The sequence below is a fragment of the Lynx canadensis genome, chromosome B2 (assembly GCF_007474595.2).
Source record: "Lynx canadensis isolate LIC74 chromosome B2, mLynCan4.pri.v2, whole genome shotgun sequence".
NCBI classification, from domain to species: Eukaryota; Metazoa; Chordata; class Mammalia; order Carnivora; family Felidae; genus Lynx; species Lynx canadensis.
In genome coordinates this window covers 134,615,324-134,632,372 of record NC_044307.1, presented here as the reverse complement: position 1 = coordinate 134,632,372, position 17,049 = coordinate 134,615,324, and the positions used below count along the sequence as shown (strand labels likewise).

At 44.6% G+C, this 17,049-nt stretch overlaps 1 protein-coding gene across 4 annotated transcripts in view; it reads right to left on the bottom strand.

Annotated features, from left to right (window-relative positions):
* Nucleotides 1-17,049, bottom strand: part of SASH1 (SAM and SH3 domain containing 1) — a 195,437-nt gene that overhangs the window by 20,527 nt on the left and 157,861 nt on the right. For all 4 annotated transcript variants that reach the window (XM_030316548.1, XM_030316551.1, XM_030316549.1 and 1 more), the window contains 6 exons: nt 15,167-15,241; nt 13,597-13,740; nt 10,210-10,345; nt 9,227-9,396; nt 8,269-8,478; nt 7,325-7,475 (listed from right to left, as the gene is read on the bottom strand). In XM_030316548.1, the coding sequence (XP_030172408.1) occupies nt 7,325-7,475; nt 8,269-8,478; nt 9,227-9,396; nt 10,210-10,345; nt 13,597-13,740; nt 15,167-15,241 (886 nt within the window). The remainder of the gene's footprint in view (nt 1-7,324; nt 7,476-8,268; nt 8,479-9,226; nt 9,397-10,209; nt 10,346-13,596; nt 13,741-15,166; nt 15,242-17,049) is intronic.

Genomic DNA, 17,049 nt, shown 5'->3' with positions numbered 1-17,049 from the left:
ATCAGTGCACGTTTTGAAGCCTCGGACTTTTGGAAGAGCGCTAATTATTTTAAAGTGAATGAAATAAAATGAACGGACGAGATCAGAACAATTTTCTGTAAAGGTAACATCAAAATAAATTCAGAGGGAGAACCTCTAGTTGCAGTTCGTCAATTTCTGTTAAGTTACCCAGAGGACGACTCTGGCCTGTCAGGAAGGGAGAAATTCAAAGCTTTATGTCTGCTGTGAGGGAAGGACAATCAGTGTCCTTTCTGAGCGAGGGGACCCCGGAGGGGAAGCTTAGGGTGCGTATGCCCCTTTCACAAGCAGGTTATTAGAGATTTCTCTGACAAGCGTCTGGCCTAAGACGTGTCTTCCAAATTAAGTGGTAAATGAAATACTGACTTTAGGAGCATTCTTAGGTCTTGGTGACAAGCTCTCGTTCTCGGATTCTCTCAACAGGAGTAAGACTGGCAACTGGGGACATTAACCCCTAACCTCATGGGGGGCACAGGTTAAATCCTTTTGTTTGTTTGGAATGTGTTAGAGGGTTTGCTTTCCTTTCTGCCTTCTTTTGTTTTGAGTCAGTGTTTCTGTTCCCTGTACACAAAGGTAAGACGGGGGAAAGCTTGGAAATCCTCTAACCAGGACGCTGAGTAATGGGCACTCTGCAGCTGGGCGAGTGGAAACTGAATGTCCCCATTTTAAAGAAGCCTTCTAGAGAAGTACCTGATGTTTCTGTCAAGGGAATGTCTAAAAGCCAATCACAGGGGAAATAAGGAGGGCCCTTGTCACCAGCCATGTCACATGCGCATTCTATAAAAGGGGGCACAGAAGGCCTTACATGGGAGTGAGGTTACACGACGAACACCTTTGTAATATTGTGAAGAGGGGGTACTTGGTCCCATAAAACAGAAACCAAGAACAACTTTTTCTACCTAAAACAAGTAAGTTCATGATAAATGGTCTTGATTTCTTTTCCTTTCTCTTCATGGCCCCTCCCCTACCACATAAAAACAAAACGGAAATCCGATGGCTTTTCTCAGGTCATTAAGAAATAAATCACAGGAAGGCAGATGACTGCATTCCACAACGTACAGCTGTTCTCACCACTTCCTGTTTGCATTTTTCACATGGAAAGCGTGTTATGACACTAATCCTGGCAGAGTAAGCTGGTAAGGTAAAACCCCAGATTAAGAGGTGCTATTTTTGGGGAGTGCCTGGGGGGCTTAGCATCCGACTTTGGCTCAGGTCATGATGTCACAGTTTGTGGGTTCGAGCCCCAGGTTGGGCTCTGTGCTGACAGCTCAGAGCCTGCTTCAGATTCTGTCTTCCTCTCTCTCTGACCCTCCCCCTCTCATGTTCTCTCTCTCTCAAAAACAAACATTAAAAATAAAATACCTAGGAATAAATCTAAGCAAAGAGGTGAAAATTCTATAAACTGAAAACTACAGAAAGCTTATGAAAGAAATTGAAGAAGACACAAAAAATGGAAAAATTTCCCATGCTCCTGGATAGGAAAAACAAATATTGTCAAAATGTCAGTACTATGCAAAGCAATCTACATATTCAATGCAATCTCTATCAAAATAACACCAGCATTCTTCACAGACATTCTAAAGTTTGTATGGAACCAGAAAAGCCCCAAATAGCCAAAGCAATCCTGAAAAAGAAAACCAAAGCAGGAGGCATCACAATCCCAGACTTCAAGCTGTATTACAAAGCTGTAATCATCAAGACGGTATGGTACTGGCACAAAAACAGACACTCAGATCAATGGAACAGAATAGAGAACCCAAAAATGGGCCCACAGACGTATGGCCAACTAATCTTTGACAAAGCAGGAAAGAATAGCCAATGGAATAAAGACAGTCTCTTCTACAAGTGGTGCTGGGTAAACTGGACAGCGACATGCAAAAAATAAACTCAAAATGGATGAAAGACCTAAATGTAAGACAGGAAGCCATCAAAATCCTCGAGGAGAAAGCAGGCAAAAACCTGTTTGACCTTGGCCGCAGCAACTTCTTACTCAACACGTCTCCGGAGGCAAGGGAAACAAAAGCAAAAATGAACTACTGGGACCTCATGAAAATAAAAAGCTTCTGTACCATGAAGGAAACAATCGGCAAAACTAAAAGGCAACCGACAGAATGGGAGAAGATATTTGCAAACGACATATCAGATAAAGGGTTAATATACAAAATCTATAAAGAACTTTTCAAACTCAACACCCAAAAACCAAACAATCCAGTGAAGAAATGAGCAAAAGACATGAATAGACACTTCTTCAAAAAAAGACATCCAGATGGCTAACAGATGCTTGAAAAGATGCTCCACATCACTCATCATCAGGGAAATACAAATCAAAACCACAATGAGATACAACCTGACACCTGTCAGAATGGCTCACATTAACAACTCAGGCAAGAAGAGATGTTGGTGATTAATGTGGAGAAAGGGGAACTCTTTTGCACTGCTGGTGGGAAGGCAAACTGGGGCAGCCACTCTGGAAAACAGGATGGAGGTTCCTCAAAAAACTAAGAATAGAACTACCCTACGACCCAGCAATTGCACTACTAGGCATTTATCCACGGGATACAGGTGTGCTGTTTTGAAGGGACACATGCACCCCAATGTTTATAGCAGCACGATCAACAATAGCCAAAGTATGGAAAGAGCCCAAATGTCCATCGATGGATGAATGGATAAAGAGGATGTGGTGTGTATACATATGTGGTGTATATATGTATATATGTATATACACACATACATACATGTATATATAAAAACGGAGTATTACTCGGCAATCAAAAAGAATGAAATCTTGCTATCTGCAACTACGTGGATGGAACTAGAGGGTATTATGCTAAGTGAAATTAGAGAAAGACAAATGTCATATGACTTCACTCACATGAGGACTTTAAGACAGAACAGATGAACACAAGGAAAGGGAAGCAAAAATAATATAAAAACGGAGGGGGACAAAACATAAGAGACTCTTAAATACGGAGAACAGAGGGTTACTGGAGGGTTATGGGAGGGGGGGATGGGCTAAATGGGTAAAGGGCATTAAGGAATCTACTCCTGAAATCATTGGTGCACTATATGCTAACTTGGATGTAAAGCAAAAACATAAAATTAAATAAAAAAAAAAATCAAAAAATTTTTAAGTGCTATTTTTTAAACTAATGAAAAATTAACTGGAAACACAACAGCCGAATGTTTACCTTCCCCCACACAAAAAGAACATTCTGGAGTGATGTCCTCATTATGTGGAAGAGTCTGTGGATTTGAAGCAGCTTTTGTCCTAGTCTAGCATGTTATTTAGGAAAATGATATGTATAAAATGAAGGCTTTGAGCTATTAAGTTACAACCCAGGAAGAGGAATCAGTGTAGTCTGTCCTTGGCAAGGCAGTTCAGTGTATCACTCCAGCCAAAACAGACTCTGAAGTGCTGACCAAGGGGCATAAAAGAGAACACCTGTCCCTGCCCCTGCATGAAAATGCAGACTGCGGGGCGCCTGGGTGGCGCAGTCGGTTAAGCGTCTGACTTCAGCCAGGTCACGATCTCACGGTCCGTGAGTTCGAGCCCCGCGTCAGGCTCTGGGCTGATGGCTCAGAGCCTGGAGCCTGTTTCCGATTCTGTGTCTCCCTCTCTCTCTGCCCCTCCCCCGTTCATGCTTTGTCTCTCTCTGTCCCAAAAAATAAACGTTGAAAAAAAAAAAAAATGAAAATGCAGACTGCGTCTGCATCTTCAGGGATGCCGGCCTTCACCGGACACCGTCAGGTACCTGAATGCACGGGGAGTGAAGGGATCCCTCACATTGCCTCACAAAACCAGATCAGCTGATACGGTCATGGGGCATATGTCAAGGGGCTGTGGTCCATTTTTTTTTATTAAAGGTCCAGTCAGCAGCTACTTAGCAGGAACCCAACTATTAAGCTTAGCAAAATTCCCTAAAACTAAAACTAAAGGCCAGTATTTGCCAAGTAACTTGCCCTTCTTCCAAGAGGTGGGTACGTACCTCCTAGATGTACTGCAGATTCAAGGCCATATCCCCTCTCCACACTTACTAGCATGAATGCGACAGTAGAGGACAAGAAAGGGGAGCTAGGACCATGAACATTCTCACAGTCAAATAAGCATAGGGGACTGGGTTTTGGGGGCTGAAACCCTGTTTGGGCCTGACCTGAACTTGGTCCTGAAGCCCTCCCCCTACTCCCACCTCAACACACACACAGGGAGGAACAATGTGCTAAGACACTGAGATACCCAAACATCAAAAGGTGCTGGTGCACAAGCACCCACGCCATTTTCTGGAGAGCAATTGCCTTGGGGAGGAAGAGGGAAGGGAGTGGCATTCTTGGAGAACACGCCTTTCAGTGAGCTTGTATTTCTTTAAAAAAGAATTGAAGCAACTAGGCCAAAATGTTAACTTTAGTTGGATTTTGGGTATGTGGATTTTTTTTCTCTGTACTACTCTGCATATTAGAAATTGCTAATTACAATTTTTTAATTTTTTTTAACGTTTATTTTTGAGACCGAGACAGAGTGGGAGGGGCAGAGAGAGAGGGAGACACAGAATCCGGAGCAGGCTCCAGGCTCTGAGCTGTCAGCACAGAGCCCGACGCGGGGCTCAAACCCACGAACCGCGAGCTCATGACCTGAGCTGAAGTCGGACGCCCAACCGACTGAGCCACCCAGGTGCCCGCCGATTATAATTTTTATTAAAATTATTAACCAAGAGCTTTCCTTTGGCAAGCCTACGACAGTGGTTTTGGTATCAGTGTAGGGAAATGCTATCAGACCATTAGAGTCTTTTCCAAATGGAACCCTGTACAGAGGCCTGCATTCCCCACGCACAGACGTGCACTGAGGAGGGCCGGTCGGTCTGCCTGCCAAGCTGTTCTGGTGATGTGCTTCCTGCTCTTGTGGGTGGCTGAGCTAGAAAAGGTGCAAGATCTGAACAGATCTCTGGATCTGTCTCGGGCACAGAAATGCAGTTTGACAGAATCTATGGTGTCCCTCTTGGTCACCAGTTACTTAGAATACTACTTAAAATTTAACTGCACTGAATGAAAATCTTACAATCCTAGGATAAGTCTAGACCCAGACCCAGACCCTTGGCACTAATCAGCACCCCGAGCCCATGAAGCCTTTGTTTTAGAACCAGTAAGAGGATGAGCTACTTTTTGCACTGGGGATAGTCTGAGCAGGGGCGCAGCACAGATTTCAAGAAGCAAAGAGCCCTCCTTAGACTTTCTGAGTATGCCTCATCATAGGTTCCCTCCTACAAAATATCCCTGGTGCAAGCCTCAGGACGGTGAATCTGAGCCAGTGTGGCAGGACAGAGACTAAGAGCACATCCGGCCTGTCTTACCCTCCGTGTTTAGCTTCGGTCCTCCTGAAGGAGGAAATGTTCTGAATGCTCCAGGAAACGTAATGGACAGGGTTGACAAGCCAGCTGTTCTCAGTGGCTGAGGAAGAGCAAATGAGCTATTTTATAGAGCAGCTGTGGTCCAGGAGACTAGATGATTTGACATTAATTGATATCAGTATAGCTGGCTGGCCACACCAGGCACGGGGCCAGGAGGCTCCTTGTGCCCAACCTGGCCACAGACCCCCAGGAGACACCTCCTATACCAGAGAGACGTAGTTATGAAGTGGGATTAACTATGAAACACAACTCTCTTCAGATCTATCCCCGAAGGCAGTATGTTTATCTAGGATTCAGCCATCTATTTGATGGTATGTGGTCCTCTATATTCTCAGTTAATTTAGAGGGAGGACCGATTAAGCAGAAGTGAATTCAACGGTACTGACTCACTTGCTCCCATGTCTCTTGGGCCTGATGCATTCAGTAATGTATTTCTTTCCCCCCATTAACCATGGTTTGGGTTTGTCTTTTAGCTATAGAAATGCTATTAGCTAGCGAAGCAGAGCACGTGAAAGAAAATGCACTTGAATTCAATAACTAGGAAAGATACTCCCCTCGTGATGCATAATTTCAGGAATATTTTTGATGTCAGATTGAAGAATAAAGAGCAAGATAAGACTAGGTTAATGGAGCAAAGGATACAGTATATTCAAATAGACTACATAAAAGCCGGGAGCTTGCTGAATGCTGTCCATGGACTATAAAAATGAGCTATCACCTCAGCTGAGAATTTGCAATATGGAATCTCTTACATATTCATTTCAGATACTTCCTGCTTCAGTGGAAGCCAATGAATGTCATATATTCATTAACCATCCTATTCAATAAGAGAACAATTCCGGTGTGCTTTGAGAAGTAATTAACCCTTGGCTGGGCAAGATACTCCCAGTATGTCTGTTACCTTTGTGTATCCCGACGGCATGCTGAGGCTGCACATCCCATAGTGCCTAAGTTGGCATCTATGGGGTTAAGAAGACCGCAATTCAGGGGCGCCGGGGTGGCTCAGTCAGTTAAGCATCTGACTTCAGCTCAGGTCATGATCTCACAGTTCATGGGTTCAAGCCCTGCATTGGGCTCTGCGCTGACAGTACAGAGCCTGCTTGGGAAACTCCCTCTTTCCCCCTCTCTCTGTCTCTCCCCTGCTTGCACATGCACTCTCTTTCTCTCAAAGTAATAAATAAACAAACTTCAGGGCGCCTGGGTGATTCAGTCGGTTAAGCGTCCGACTCTTGATTTCGGCTCAGGTCACGATCTCGCAGTTCGTGAGATGCATAGTGCGGAACCTGCTTGCGATTCTCTCTCCCTCTCTCTCTGCCCCCTCCCCTACTCGTGCTCTCTTTTCTCTCAATATAAATAAACTTTTAAAAACAAATAAATATGGGGCGCCTGGGAGGCTCAGTTGGTTAAGCATCTGACTTCGGCTCAGGTCGTGATCTCACGGTTCATGGGTTCGAGCCCCACGTGGGGCTCTGTGCTGACAGCTCAGAGCCTGGAGCCTGCTTCGGCTTCTGTCTCTCTCTCTGTCTCTGCCCCTCCCCGGCCCACCCTCTCTCTCTCGTTCTCTCAAAAATAATTAAAAAAAATTAAATAAACTTTAAAAACATATATTTTAAAAAAAGATTTTTATATTAAAAAAAAGAAGACACTGCAATTCAATCCTCTCTTACAGCAGCCTTTTCCTCAAATGTTACCCAGAAACATGCCAGGAAAGGGGCCAGCAGTAAGGTTTTCTTTGCTCCCACATAAACCAGAAGGGCTACATTGGAAATTTGTGCCTTTGCGCTGCTGTTTGACATAATACAAAACTGGCCCTGGCTTTGGATCAAGTAGGACCAACTGAATGACTCTAGGGACCTGAGCATGTGACCTATCTAACGAGGGACACTTGTGTGCTGGGAGGGACTTACTGTCATATTCCTGTAACAGCTCCACCGCCGTCAAGAGAACAGCCCTGTGTTCCGGGTCCCTGATATTTAACTCATCCAAATCTTCCTCCTCCAGGAGCTTAAAGGTGTCCAGGTCTTCATACCCATTGAACAGGAAAGTGGGCATGTGTTCCTGTGAGGGAAAGAAGCCAAGGGAGTCAGCAGGCCCTGTGATTCTGGACCCTCAAGCAGCCTCGAACCCCTAAACTCTTTCCACAGTCCGTTTCACGTAGCTGGAAGATTAGTAAGTATCGCTTATAATCTGCTGTGTACCTCCCAGCCCTACAGCTGAGCAGGCGCGCAAGGCATTTCATTAATCAGGGGTCAAGGACAGGTACCTTGCAGGCTGACATGGGCCCCACTGGCTTGCGTTTTCACTGTGCCCCTGCTTTAGGGCCTCTAACGCTGCAGCGTGCACAGCCCAGGAGACTTCTTTCGTTTATAGGGCTGCTGAAATCCAACTCAGAAAGCGCTATGACTTCCTCAGGAGCAAGAGGGTTGTGCAGGGAGGAGACCGAATCTACTGCTGCGGCCCCGGTTCACTAGATCCTGAGAGGGACAGTGGGAAACAGGCCGTGGGTGTAAATCCTCAGTCTGAGGAGCTGAGGGAGCAGGGCACCAGGGGTTTGTGTTTACAGCCCTTCCTGGTAGTAGCTTGGAGCTCACGGCTCTCTGGAAGCTGTTCTTGGGGCTAATAGCAAGTTCTGACCCGGGACTTAGGCGGTCACCCATCGCAGAGGTCAACAGCAGCATTAGAAAACTGGTACCTATTTCTGTAGAATAATGGCTACTCATCATAGTAACGGGCTGCCCTTGTTGGATCACACAGATGACTCTTTCTCCTTCCCTGAATGTGCCCTTGCTTAATTTAGGAAAAGGAGAAGGCAGCAGGGAGCCAAATGTGACCAGAACAAGAAGAAACTGACTTTCAGGTTGATCCGATCAAGGAGATCCTCCACAGATTTGGGCTGGGGTGGTCTTCCTTTTCTCCTCCTCCTGGTGGGGCGCTTGGGCTTCTCTTCTTCCTCATTTAGCACATCTACATAGATGAACTTGAATGTGCCGACCTTGTTGTTCAACAGACCCATCCAGGTGCCCATGGGTGGCTTGCTGATTATGTCGATGATGTCTCCTTTCTGTGGCCCAGGGAACAAAGATCCTTCCATTAGGTACATCTCTAGGCATGAACCCTGCACCAATTAGATGTGTTAACCACACAGATGAGAAAATACAACGAAGGGCCAGACTCAGGGTTCCACAGGTCACTATACACGAGTGGGAGCTTGGCAGAGAGCCTGAGCTCTCCTGCCTCTGCTAGATTCCTTGCAGGCCTGAGGTCTCATACCCTCCACCCCCGCTTCACCACAAGGTGAAACGTGGCTGAAGTATCCCTTGGTGCTCATGGCTGGCTGGGCACCTGGCTGGCCCTCTGGATGCCTGGCCACCATCCAGAGCTCCTACTCCCTAGAGAAAGAATTTCCCACCAATCAAATGCCAGCAGCAAGCCCTGTTGTAGAAGTGCTTCATACATTTTGTGCAGCTCCATCTGTCCTGTAAAAACCTCACTGGTTAGTCATACAGAGAAGGCAGTAAGGTTTCTTCAGCTGGAGAAAGCAAAACCGGAGGGGGGGGCGGGGAGGGGACAACAGGAACTCTAAAAGGAAGCTGAGGTCAGAGGTAAGGACCGGTGGAGGCGACGGTGATGACAGAGCATTAACACAAGACCCGCCTTCGTCCCAAATGCTACCTGGTTTTCGGTTTTGTTTTTCTGTACTGAGTTTATCACAGCAGCCAAGACACTGGCACCACAGTAGCCCAGCACTCAAAAGCAAGGACAACAGAACACCTCTTAAACCGTCAGTCTGAGGCCGGGCAGAGACGTACCTTGAGCTTGAGTGAGTCCGTGTCATAGGGACTCGGCGTGAAGTCGGTGTGCACCCTGGCACGCCCGCAGAAGGGGCCCCGGTAGGGGGGTTCCTCATCATCACCGTCTTCTGACTTGACACTCTCCCTGTTGCTGGTTGAGGAATCCGTGGTACTTACGGTCTGACCACCTGCACAGGAAAGATAGGAAGAACCAGGGTAAACACAGACTTCCTGTGTAGCAAAGCTTAAAGGCATTAAAGGTCATCACAGATCAGGAAATTAAGGGACAGATCAGGGAAGTCGCAGGCCACAACCGTTGTGTCAGGACCACGGCAGGGCTGGGTTAGGAGTCCAGGGGATCTGAATTTTCTGATGGTTATTCCTAATCAACCACCTAAACAGACAAGGGACTCCAGCAAGTTATCTTTATGACCCAGGAATCCAGGTGACAGACTCCCTAATGGAGGACACCACAAGCCTTCCACATTCATAACCTCTCAGGCATACTGTCCTTACCCCTTGTGACAGACAAGGAAACTCGGAGAAGTCAAAGAACTCGCACAAGGCCAGGCGTTCTGAAAATGGTGGGTTTAAATTGGTCTCCTCCCCCACGCCATTTGGCGACACCACCATTAATCCTGGAGTGGTTGAATGGCACGCATTATCCGTGACATTTATAATTCGCTCTTTCCCCACGTCTTATGTTGGTCATTTCAAGAGCCTTTCCCCTTGACTTCTTCCCCTCCATTCTCCAGATCCTTCCTCCGAGTTGCTTCCCTGTTTTCTCCAATCAAAATTCATCACCCCGTTTGTGCCACTGCTGTACGTCTGCTACGAAACAAATATGACTCTAGGTCCAGACATTGCGCAGGTCTGTCTCTAACAACACCCGAAGGGTGGGAACTTGTTCTTTTCATCTTTCGATTGCCTGACCCTGACGCCCAGTAAAAGTCTGATGTGGACTCCAACGGAAACCATCTATAATTACAAACGGGACGCACTCATCGAGCTCTGGCCACTCAGAGAACTCCGCAGACTCTCGACAGAACCTCCGGCTTTGAGCTTCGGTTTGTCCATGTGTTCACCGTCAGGCTGTGAAGACGGAGGGGAGCCGGGCATTCCCTCCAGGCCCGAGTCCTATAACAGGTTTCAACAAAATTAAGTTTCATCAGAGTGGACGGGTGTCCTTTTATAATTTGAAGCAATTTAGCCCTCAACTAAATCAGTCAAATCCATTTTTATCCCCATATTTGATTCTGTACCCCAAATCCTCCTCCTTTTTAATCTATAGCCTTGCTTCAGTTTAAAGTTGCAGCTCACGTAACACAATCATTCTTCATGCTCAAATTGATGGTCTTGAAATCTCCAAAAAAAAAAAATATATATATATATATATATATATATCTACCTCTTAGAACATTTTATTAAAGGCTTAAAAGATAGATAGGTCTATAGGTCGGTAGTAAAAATGAACTTCAAATGCAGATCAAGTACAATCTACCAGTAATGTGTGATTTGGAAGTACTATCAGAAAACACTGACTCAATCTGAAGGGAAACGTTTATACCTTAAAGCAAAAATAAGTAAATAAAAGACCAGATTCTTTATCTGTTTACATAAATTATTAAAATTAGTTCATGAAATAACCAGTTTTGGATACAGATACATAGCAAAAATACTTTTTTATTTTTTTTTGGTCTGTAATAAAATTTCTATATGTCGTCTGTGGTTTTTAGCTTCTTTCACATCCTTTATGCGTGCAGCATAAAAGCTGTGCAGTCCCTTTCAGATCAGAATGAGGACAGTAGTGGTTCAGCAGTACTTTTTACTTTTGGGGCGGCCATGAGGCATTATTAGCTTGGTGGCCCCTCATTTGCACATGTTAAGTATGGCACGCTCATTTGATTAGTGGTGCTATACGGAGAAGCAGTATCATGCTTTAAAAAGTTTGCAGTCTGATTGGTTTACTTGCCAGAACATACCACTTTCTGGCATATCACATAGCCACGTGAGCACAAAACCATCTAAATGAAACCTGTTATTTGCATAGTGCCGAATCATCAGAAGAGCTCTGACGCGATTCTGCGGGTCCTGCAAACATTTAAGGCAGCCTCTGACCCAAAACCCATTTTTTTAAAAGTACGCTCTAGTCCCAACATGGGGGCTTGAACTCACATCCCTGAGATCAGGAGTCGCGTGCTCTACCGACTGAGCCAGCCAGGGGCCCCCCAAACATCCCTTTACATTCAAGGAAAGTGAACAAACCCCAAAAACAAATATAAACAGAGGTGCCATCACTGAGGAGTAACTGAACCTGTGAAGTATGAATTCCTGAAAATATTTTCATTCCTCTTTCTGAAACATCAACTAAGTCATCTTTCCAATTATCTTTAAAAAAAATTTAAGTTTGTTTTGAGAAAGAGCGAGAGCGCACACGCATGAAAGCAGGGGCGGGGCAGAGAGAGGGAGAGAGAGAGAATCCCAAGCAGTCAAGCACTGTAAATGCAGAGCCCGACTCAAGGCTCGATCTCCCAAACCATGAGATCATGACCTGAGCCGAAATCAGGAGTCGGACACCCGACCAACTGAATCACCCAGGTGCCCCTCCAATTATCTTTTTTAATGCTTTTGTAAACACCCATTTTGAAAAACAGCAATATGAGATCTACATCTCTGATACTGTATGTTCTCAAGTACTTTTATTAATTTACTCATCACCTATTGTTTACCTATGAACAGGTACTGTTTTTTAGGTGCTGGGTGTACAGCAGGGACAAAGCAAAGATCTTTACCATAATGGTTGATACATTTCCTAAAATGTTTAAAAATAAACCTTGCAACATTAGTTTTCTCTCTACAAAAAGCATCATAATGATCACTTATTCCTTTTAAGCGAAATGACTGCTTCAAAAAAGCAGAGAATTAGACTAGAAGCCTGCTAGATAGTAGTATAATTCTAGAAAACGGCGGAAAAGGACATTAAAGTTCTATGCTCATGATCCATAAAGCAGAAACCCCTTAAGAATGCAAGTGTGTAAGAGCTTTTAGTGGAGGTTTCAAATCAAGGGAAAAGCAAACTAAAGTGCTTCAACTTGATGGCGCTGCTTTCAGTGACTGGCAGGACGTCTGCTTCATACGAGAGAGCGCAGTTTGCCTCACTGCTGTGCAGAAATCTAGAATCGCCATTGCTCCCAATGCCCGCAGGGACAAAAAGGGAAAACGATCGTGGAGAAGACATACGGGACGCAGCCCGGACTTCTGTAGGTTTAACAAGCCAGAGTTTCTCAACCTGAGCACTGTCAGCATGTTAGATGGGTAACTGCTGGGGGGAACTGTCATAAAAGGTTTACCAGCACCTCTGTCCTCTATCAGATGCCAGTAGCATAGCACCCAGCCTGCCCCACCCCCACCCAGTTGTGACTATCAAAAACGTGCCCAGTTGGAACAGAAACAAAATCCGTACACGCCCCCATCTTCCCCCATGACAACCACTGTAAGAAGCTGAAGATACTGTGTGGGCTTTGTCTGAATCACAGTGCAGGCCAGTGGCTAGCTGGTGTTCAGGGACTCAAATGGGGAGGTCTGGATTTTAGCTTCCTCTGTCCACCAGAGGGCAGCAGCTGAGCAAAAATGTCCCTTCCCTGTTTTTATTTGGTAGGTAAAGCAACATCACCCAAAGATTTCAAGTTGACAAACGTCTCGAATGCCGTAAAGGTGCCAGAGGAAAGGAAAGTCAAATGGTCAAAGTCACCTCAAGGCCGAACTCTCCAGATGCCTTTATTTCCTCCACCCAAACGATGAGAACAGAAACTGGTCATGTTTCTACTGATGAAATTACAGAACGGGGGGGGGGGGTCTATTCTGTGCTCTCTCAATGGCCACAGAGAGGTCCAATCAATGAAAACACCCCCAGAAACAACTGCTATCAGAAGGTCTACTTGCCAGGAGCTTTTAGAGCTCCTACTTCCTCTACCTTTTTTGAAAAGTCTGTTATCTAAGGAAACTTGAGTATCTTTTTGCGGTTTGATTCTGGCGATCCATTTTGTAGCAAGGGATATTCTATCAAATAAAATCCTTCCTCTGTGTCAAATGTTAAGATGCTTTCTGCACTAAGGAGTAATCACTTCTTCACATGATTTCTTTTTCTTGTCTGTACATTAAGGCAGAGCCTGCATCATGTATTCCCAGCGCTAAGCAGGGACCACCCACCCTAAGTGCTGATGTTTACTGAGTCAATTATTGAATAAATGTCAGTCGAGCTTCTGGGTCCACAAACTAAGCATGGTCCTGGAGCCTGGTTAATACCAATGAACCTATTTGCTACCATATCAGATCATAGATCTGATAGCCCTTGGCTTGGCTCTTTGCTCCTGCTCTTTGTTCCATACCTGCTCAGAGACAGAGCTGCTGTATTTTTTAGACATTCTCTTCCTCATTGTCTCTTTCACGGATTTCACCTTTTTTCCAAGAGAGATGCGGGAGGCCGTGGGTGATTTGATAACTTCTTTGTACACAAAATCTCCTTCTTTACTCTGCAAAACAAAGTGTTGTAAATACCTTTAATCACAGTAAAAGGATGCCCAGAAACAGGTTTTATTATGCAAACCATTAATGTTCTACCTCTCAGAAAAATACTGGCATCCCCCAGGATCCTGAAATTTTTCCTGTGTTAACTCAGTGCTGTTATTTGTCTTTTTGATTGAAAATTAAAAGCTACTCGCTAAGGCCCTTTTATATATTTGTTTAAAGTGGGATGTGGGTCACTTATTATTTTTTTAACCTTAGTATATTCTTCTCCTATTATACTTTTCCTCATCATTTTAGATACCCAAGGGGACTGCATTTCATTGATAAAGAGTAATTTAAATGAACCAATGTTCACATAATCCCAGCAGTGGGAAGAAGAGAAACATAATACTACTGAATCACCCCAGGAAGAGTGGAAAGAACAACATGGCAAATCTCGGTCATCAGAAGTCCAATATCTGATCAGACTTAACCGCATTCTTGAGCTCCATGTGGTCAACTGCTAAGAATATGTACATTTCCTTCCCTGAACAAAACTTGGTCATCTCTCGTTCTATTTTACATCTTAGAAAACGACTTTCCCCTGAGAAAGGAAAAGAAATCCTACTTCCTCTATCATTTTTTTTAGATTTAACTACACAAAATTATTGGTTTATGAATCAATAAAGTTTGATATCCAAATAAAATAGTGTTATTCTTCTAGGAAATTCTCAAACACTTGAAAAATCACAGATGGGTATTTTAGCTGACATATGATAGATACACAAATATAAAGCACGGAATTTTAATTTCATAGTTGCAGGCAAAATGCATAAAGAGAAAACAAAACTGTAGGTAAAATTCACCTACATCCTTGGAGCCTCAGAAAGGGAACCTTAGGGAATGGAACTTGTGCACCACAGTGGTGGACTGTCCCGAGTGATCCAGAAGCAGATCTCAGGCAGCTGGAACCTTGGCTCTGAAGAGTCTGGTTTGGTTTGGGCCCGAGGATACTGGGTTCATTCCAGGACACTCCAGATCAGGAAGACCTACGCTTATAGACAGCCATGCACTTGGCCTGTGATAAGACTGGTTTCTTAGATATTTGGGCACATCCTGTTGGACCCCGGTCACAGGGCTCCATCCTGTCACGCTACCTGTGCGTAGTGGCCGTGTACACGTGCTACTAGAAGCCAAACTCCTCTGGATTTGGGACTTAAAGAAAACCGGAAGCAAAGGCATCACAGGAATGGAGGTGGTCATCGTCGTTCCACACGGAACAGCAAAGCATCTCCATGATGGGTACCAAGGGGCTTCTATCCAACTATGATGCAGGATCACCGATGTTACCCACTATCCTTTCTCAAACTAGGAGAATTTCTCAAATTTGAAACTATGGCAACCACATGCTTGAATCCAAACCTTTCTGCTTCTCCTTTGATGTGTACGCACCATTGGGTCCGAACTGTTGCTGCCAATGTGTAGAGAACGATTCGTCAAGTCAAATCCTCCAAAACTGCAGGTTCTCTGTGGAGAGGAGAGGGCGGGGCAGGAATAATCCAGTTATGTTTAAGTCAGCCGGCAGTGCACCAACCCAACACATTTCCCATCTGCGGGACAATCACCGAATCACAAGTATGTCCACAGGATGAAAATAGGAAACAAGAAATGATGAGGAACAAAAAAAAAAAAACATACATGATTCATGTTTTAAGGAAATTTCCCTCATTTTGCCTTTCCAGAGGCCACTGGAACTGTGCCTATACCAGAGGTCCAAAATCCCCTTAACGTGCAAAAACCAACTGGTTAAAAAAATACAACCAAACACCACCCATGTGTTTGTTAAGTGCTCCAAGATTCCCTGCCTCTTAGCAACAGAACATGCCCTTCCAGTCCCCTGATTTCAGCTGCATATAGTAATGATGATGAGGAAATATGTATTAGGGGATCCACGGGCTCAGAGTAGTCTTGGAAACCCAGATCTGGAATCCTGTATAGCTCTACCACTGACAGCAGGCTTTTCTAACAGACTCTTATTTTGCTTGGTTTTAAATCTCTGCGAAGGGGAAAAAAGGTTATGTTTATAGTAGTACAATCAGGCCAAGAGGATTACTCACTCATTGCTTCCTTGACCTAGCCAAAAATGCTGCTAACTTTCCCAGCTAACTGCCCAACTTAACTAATCGTGACCCTTTTACTCAAGAGTGTATGAAGACACCACATTTGTCCAGAAAGAAAAGGTTGATTCAGTGACTGTCTTTGACCACACTCCTTAGTTTCAATAGGAAAAAATGCTGATGTTGTAAAGAATCAAAAACCTTATTGTCCTTTAATTGGTTTCAAACTTTATGGAACTGCTTATATTTCAGTAGTTTTGTATTTCAAAACTTGCTTCGAGTTCTTTGTTGTATTTCCAGCAAAAGCTATTCAATGGCCACTCCCTCCCCCACCCCAAAAAATCTGTACGACAGACTCAAAGCACACTCATTTTTCTTACAGCGGATTCACTTTTTAAGCGATTGGTAATAAAAGCTGAATTGCAGATCTGGGTTCCAAGATTTTGTATGACGTGTTTCGCAAAGAAGTCTAGGTCACAGCTATTCCGTGGAAGAAATGAACAGAAAAGCACAACGCATACTATAAACATGGCTTGTTTGAAAGAAATATACTTGAGATGTATATTAACTGACTTGAGAAAGCAGAAACATCTGGGAAGGAAAACGCCATGGTTCCTGGAATCACACAGGTTGCCCTGGTCCTGCCACTTCCTTGTAGGGGGACAGATAAAGCACTTAGACTCTCTGAGCTTTGGTTTGTTCAGGAGTAGCAGACACGCCGTGAGTGCTGGGCTTTCACTTTTCATCAGGCCTGCTCTGATCTGATAGCTTGTCCCGGACCAATTACCATATCCTACCTTATCTGAGTTCAGGCTTAGTAAAACATCCTAAATATGTAAACGAAGGACTAAAGCTTAGTTCTGGGCCTTACATTCTGGGAGCTTCCATTGTAAAACCAGAGCCTCCCAGGCGGGGGCCAAAAGGTGAGAGATGGCAGAATGAGGGGCCAGGATAGAGAAGTGCTGCAGGAGGTACTTGGGGATAACCAAATTCCGGATGTCACACAGCGGTGTTTCTCCTTCAGCTGTTGTTGCTGGTTCAAATAATCCGCCATGGACATAATTCTAATTGTGTATCAAATATCCATGGATAATCTGATCTCCCTTATAGTCAACCTAACTGTATTCTCTTCTATAAAAAGCGAGGGGCGCCTGGGTGGCTCAGTCAGGCGTCTGACTTCGGCTAAGGTCATGATCTCACGGTCTGTGGGTTCGAGCC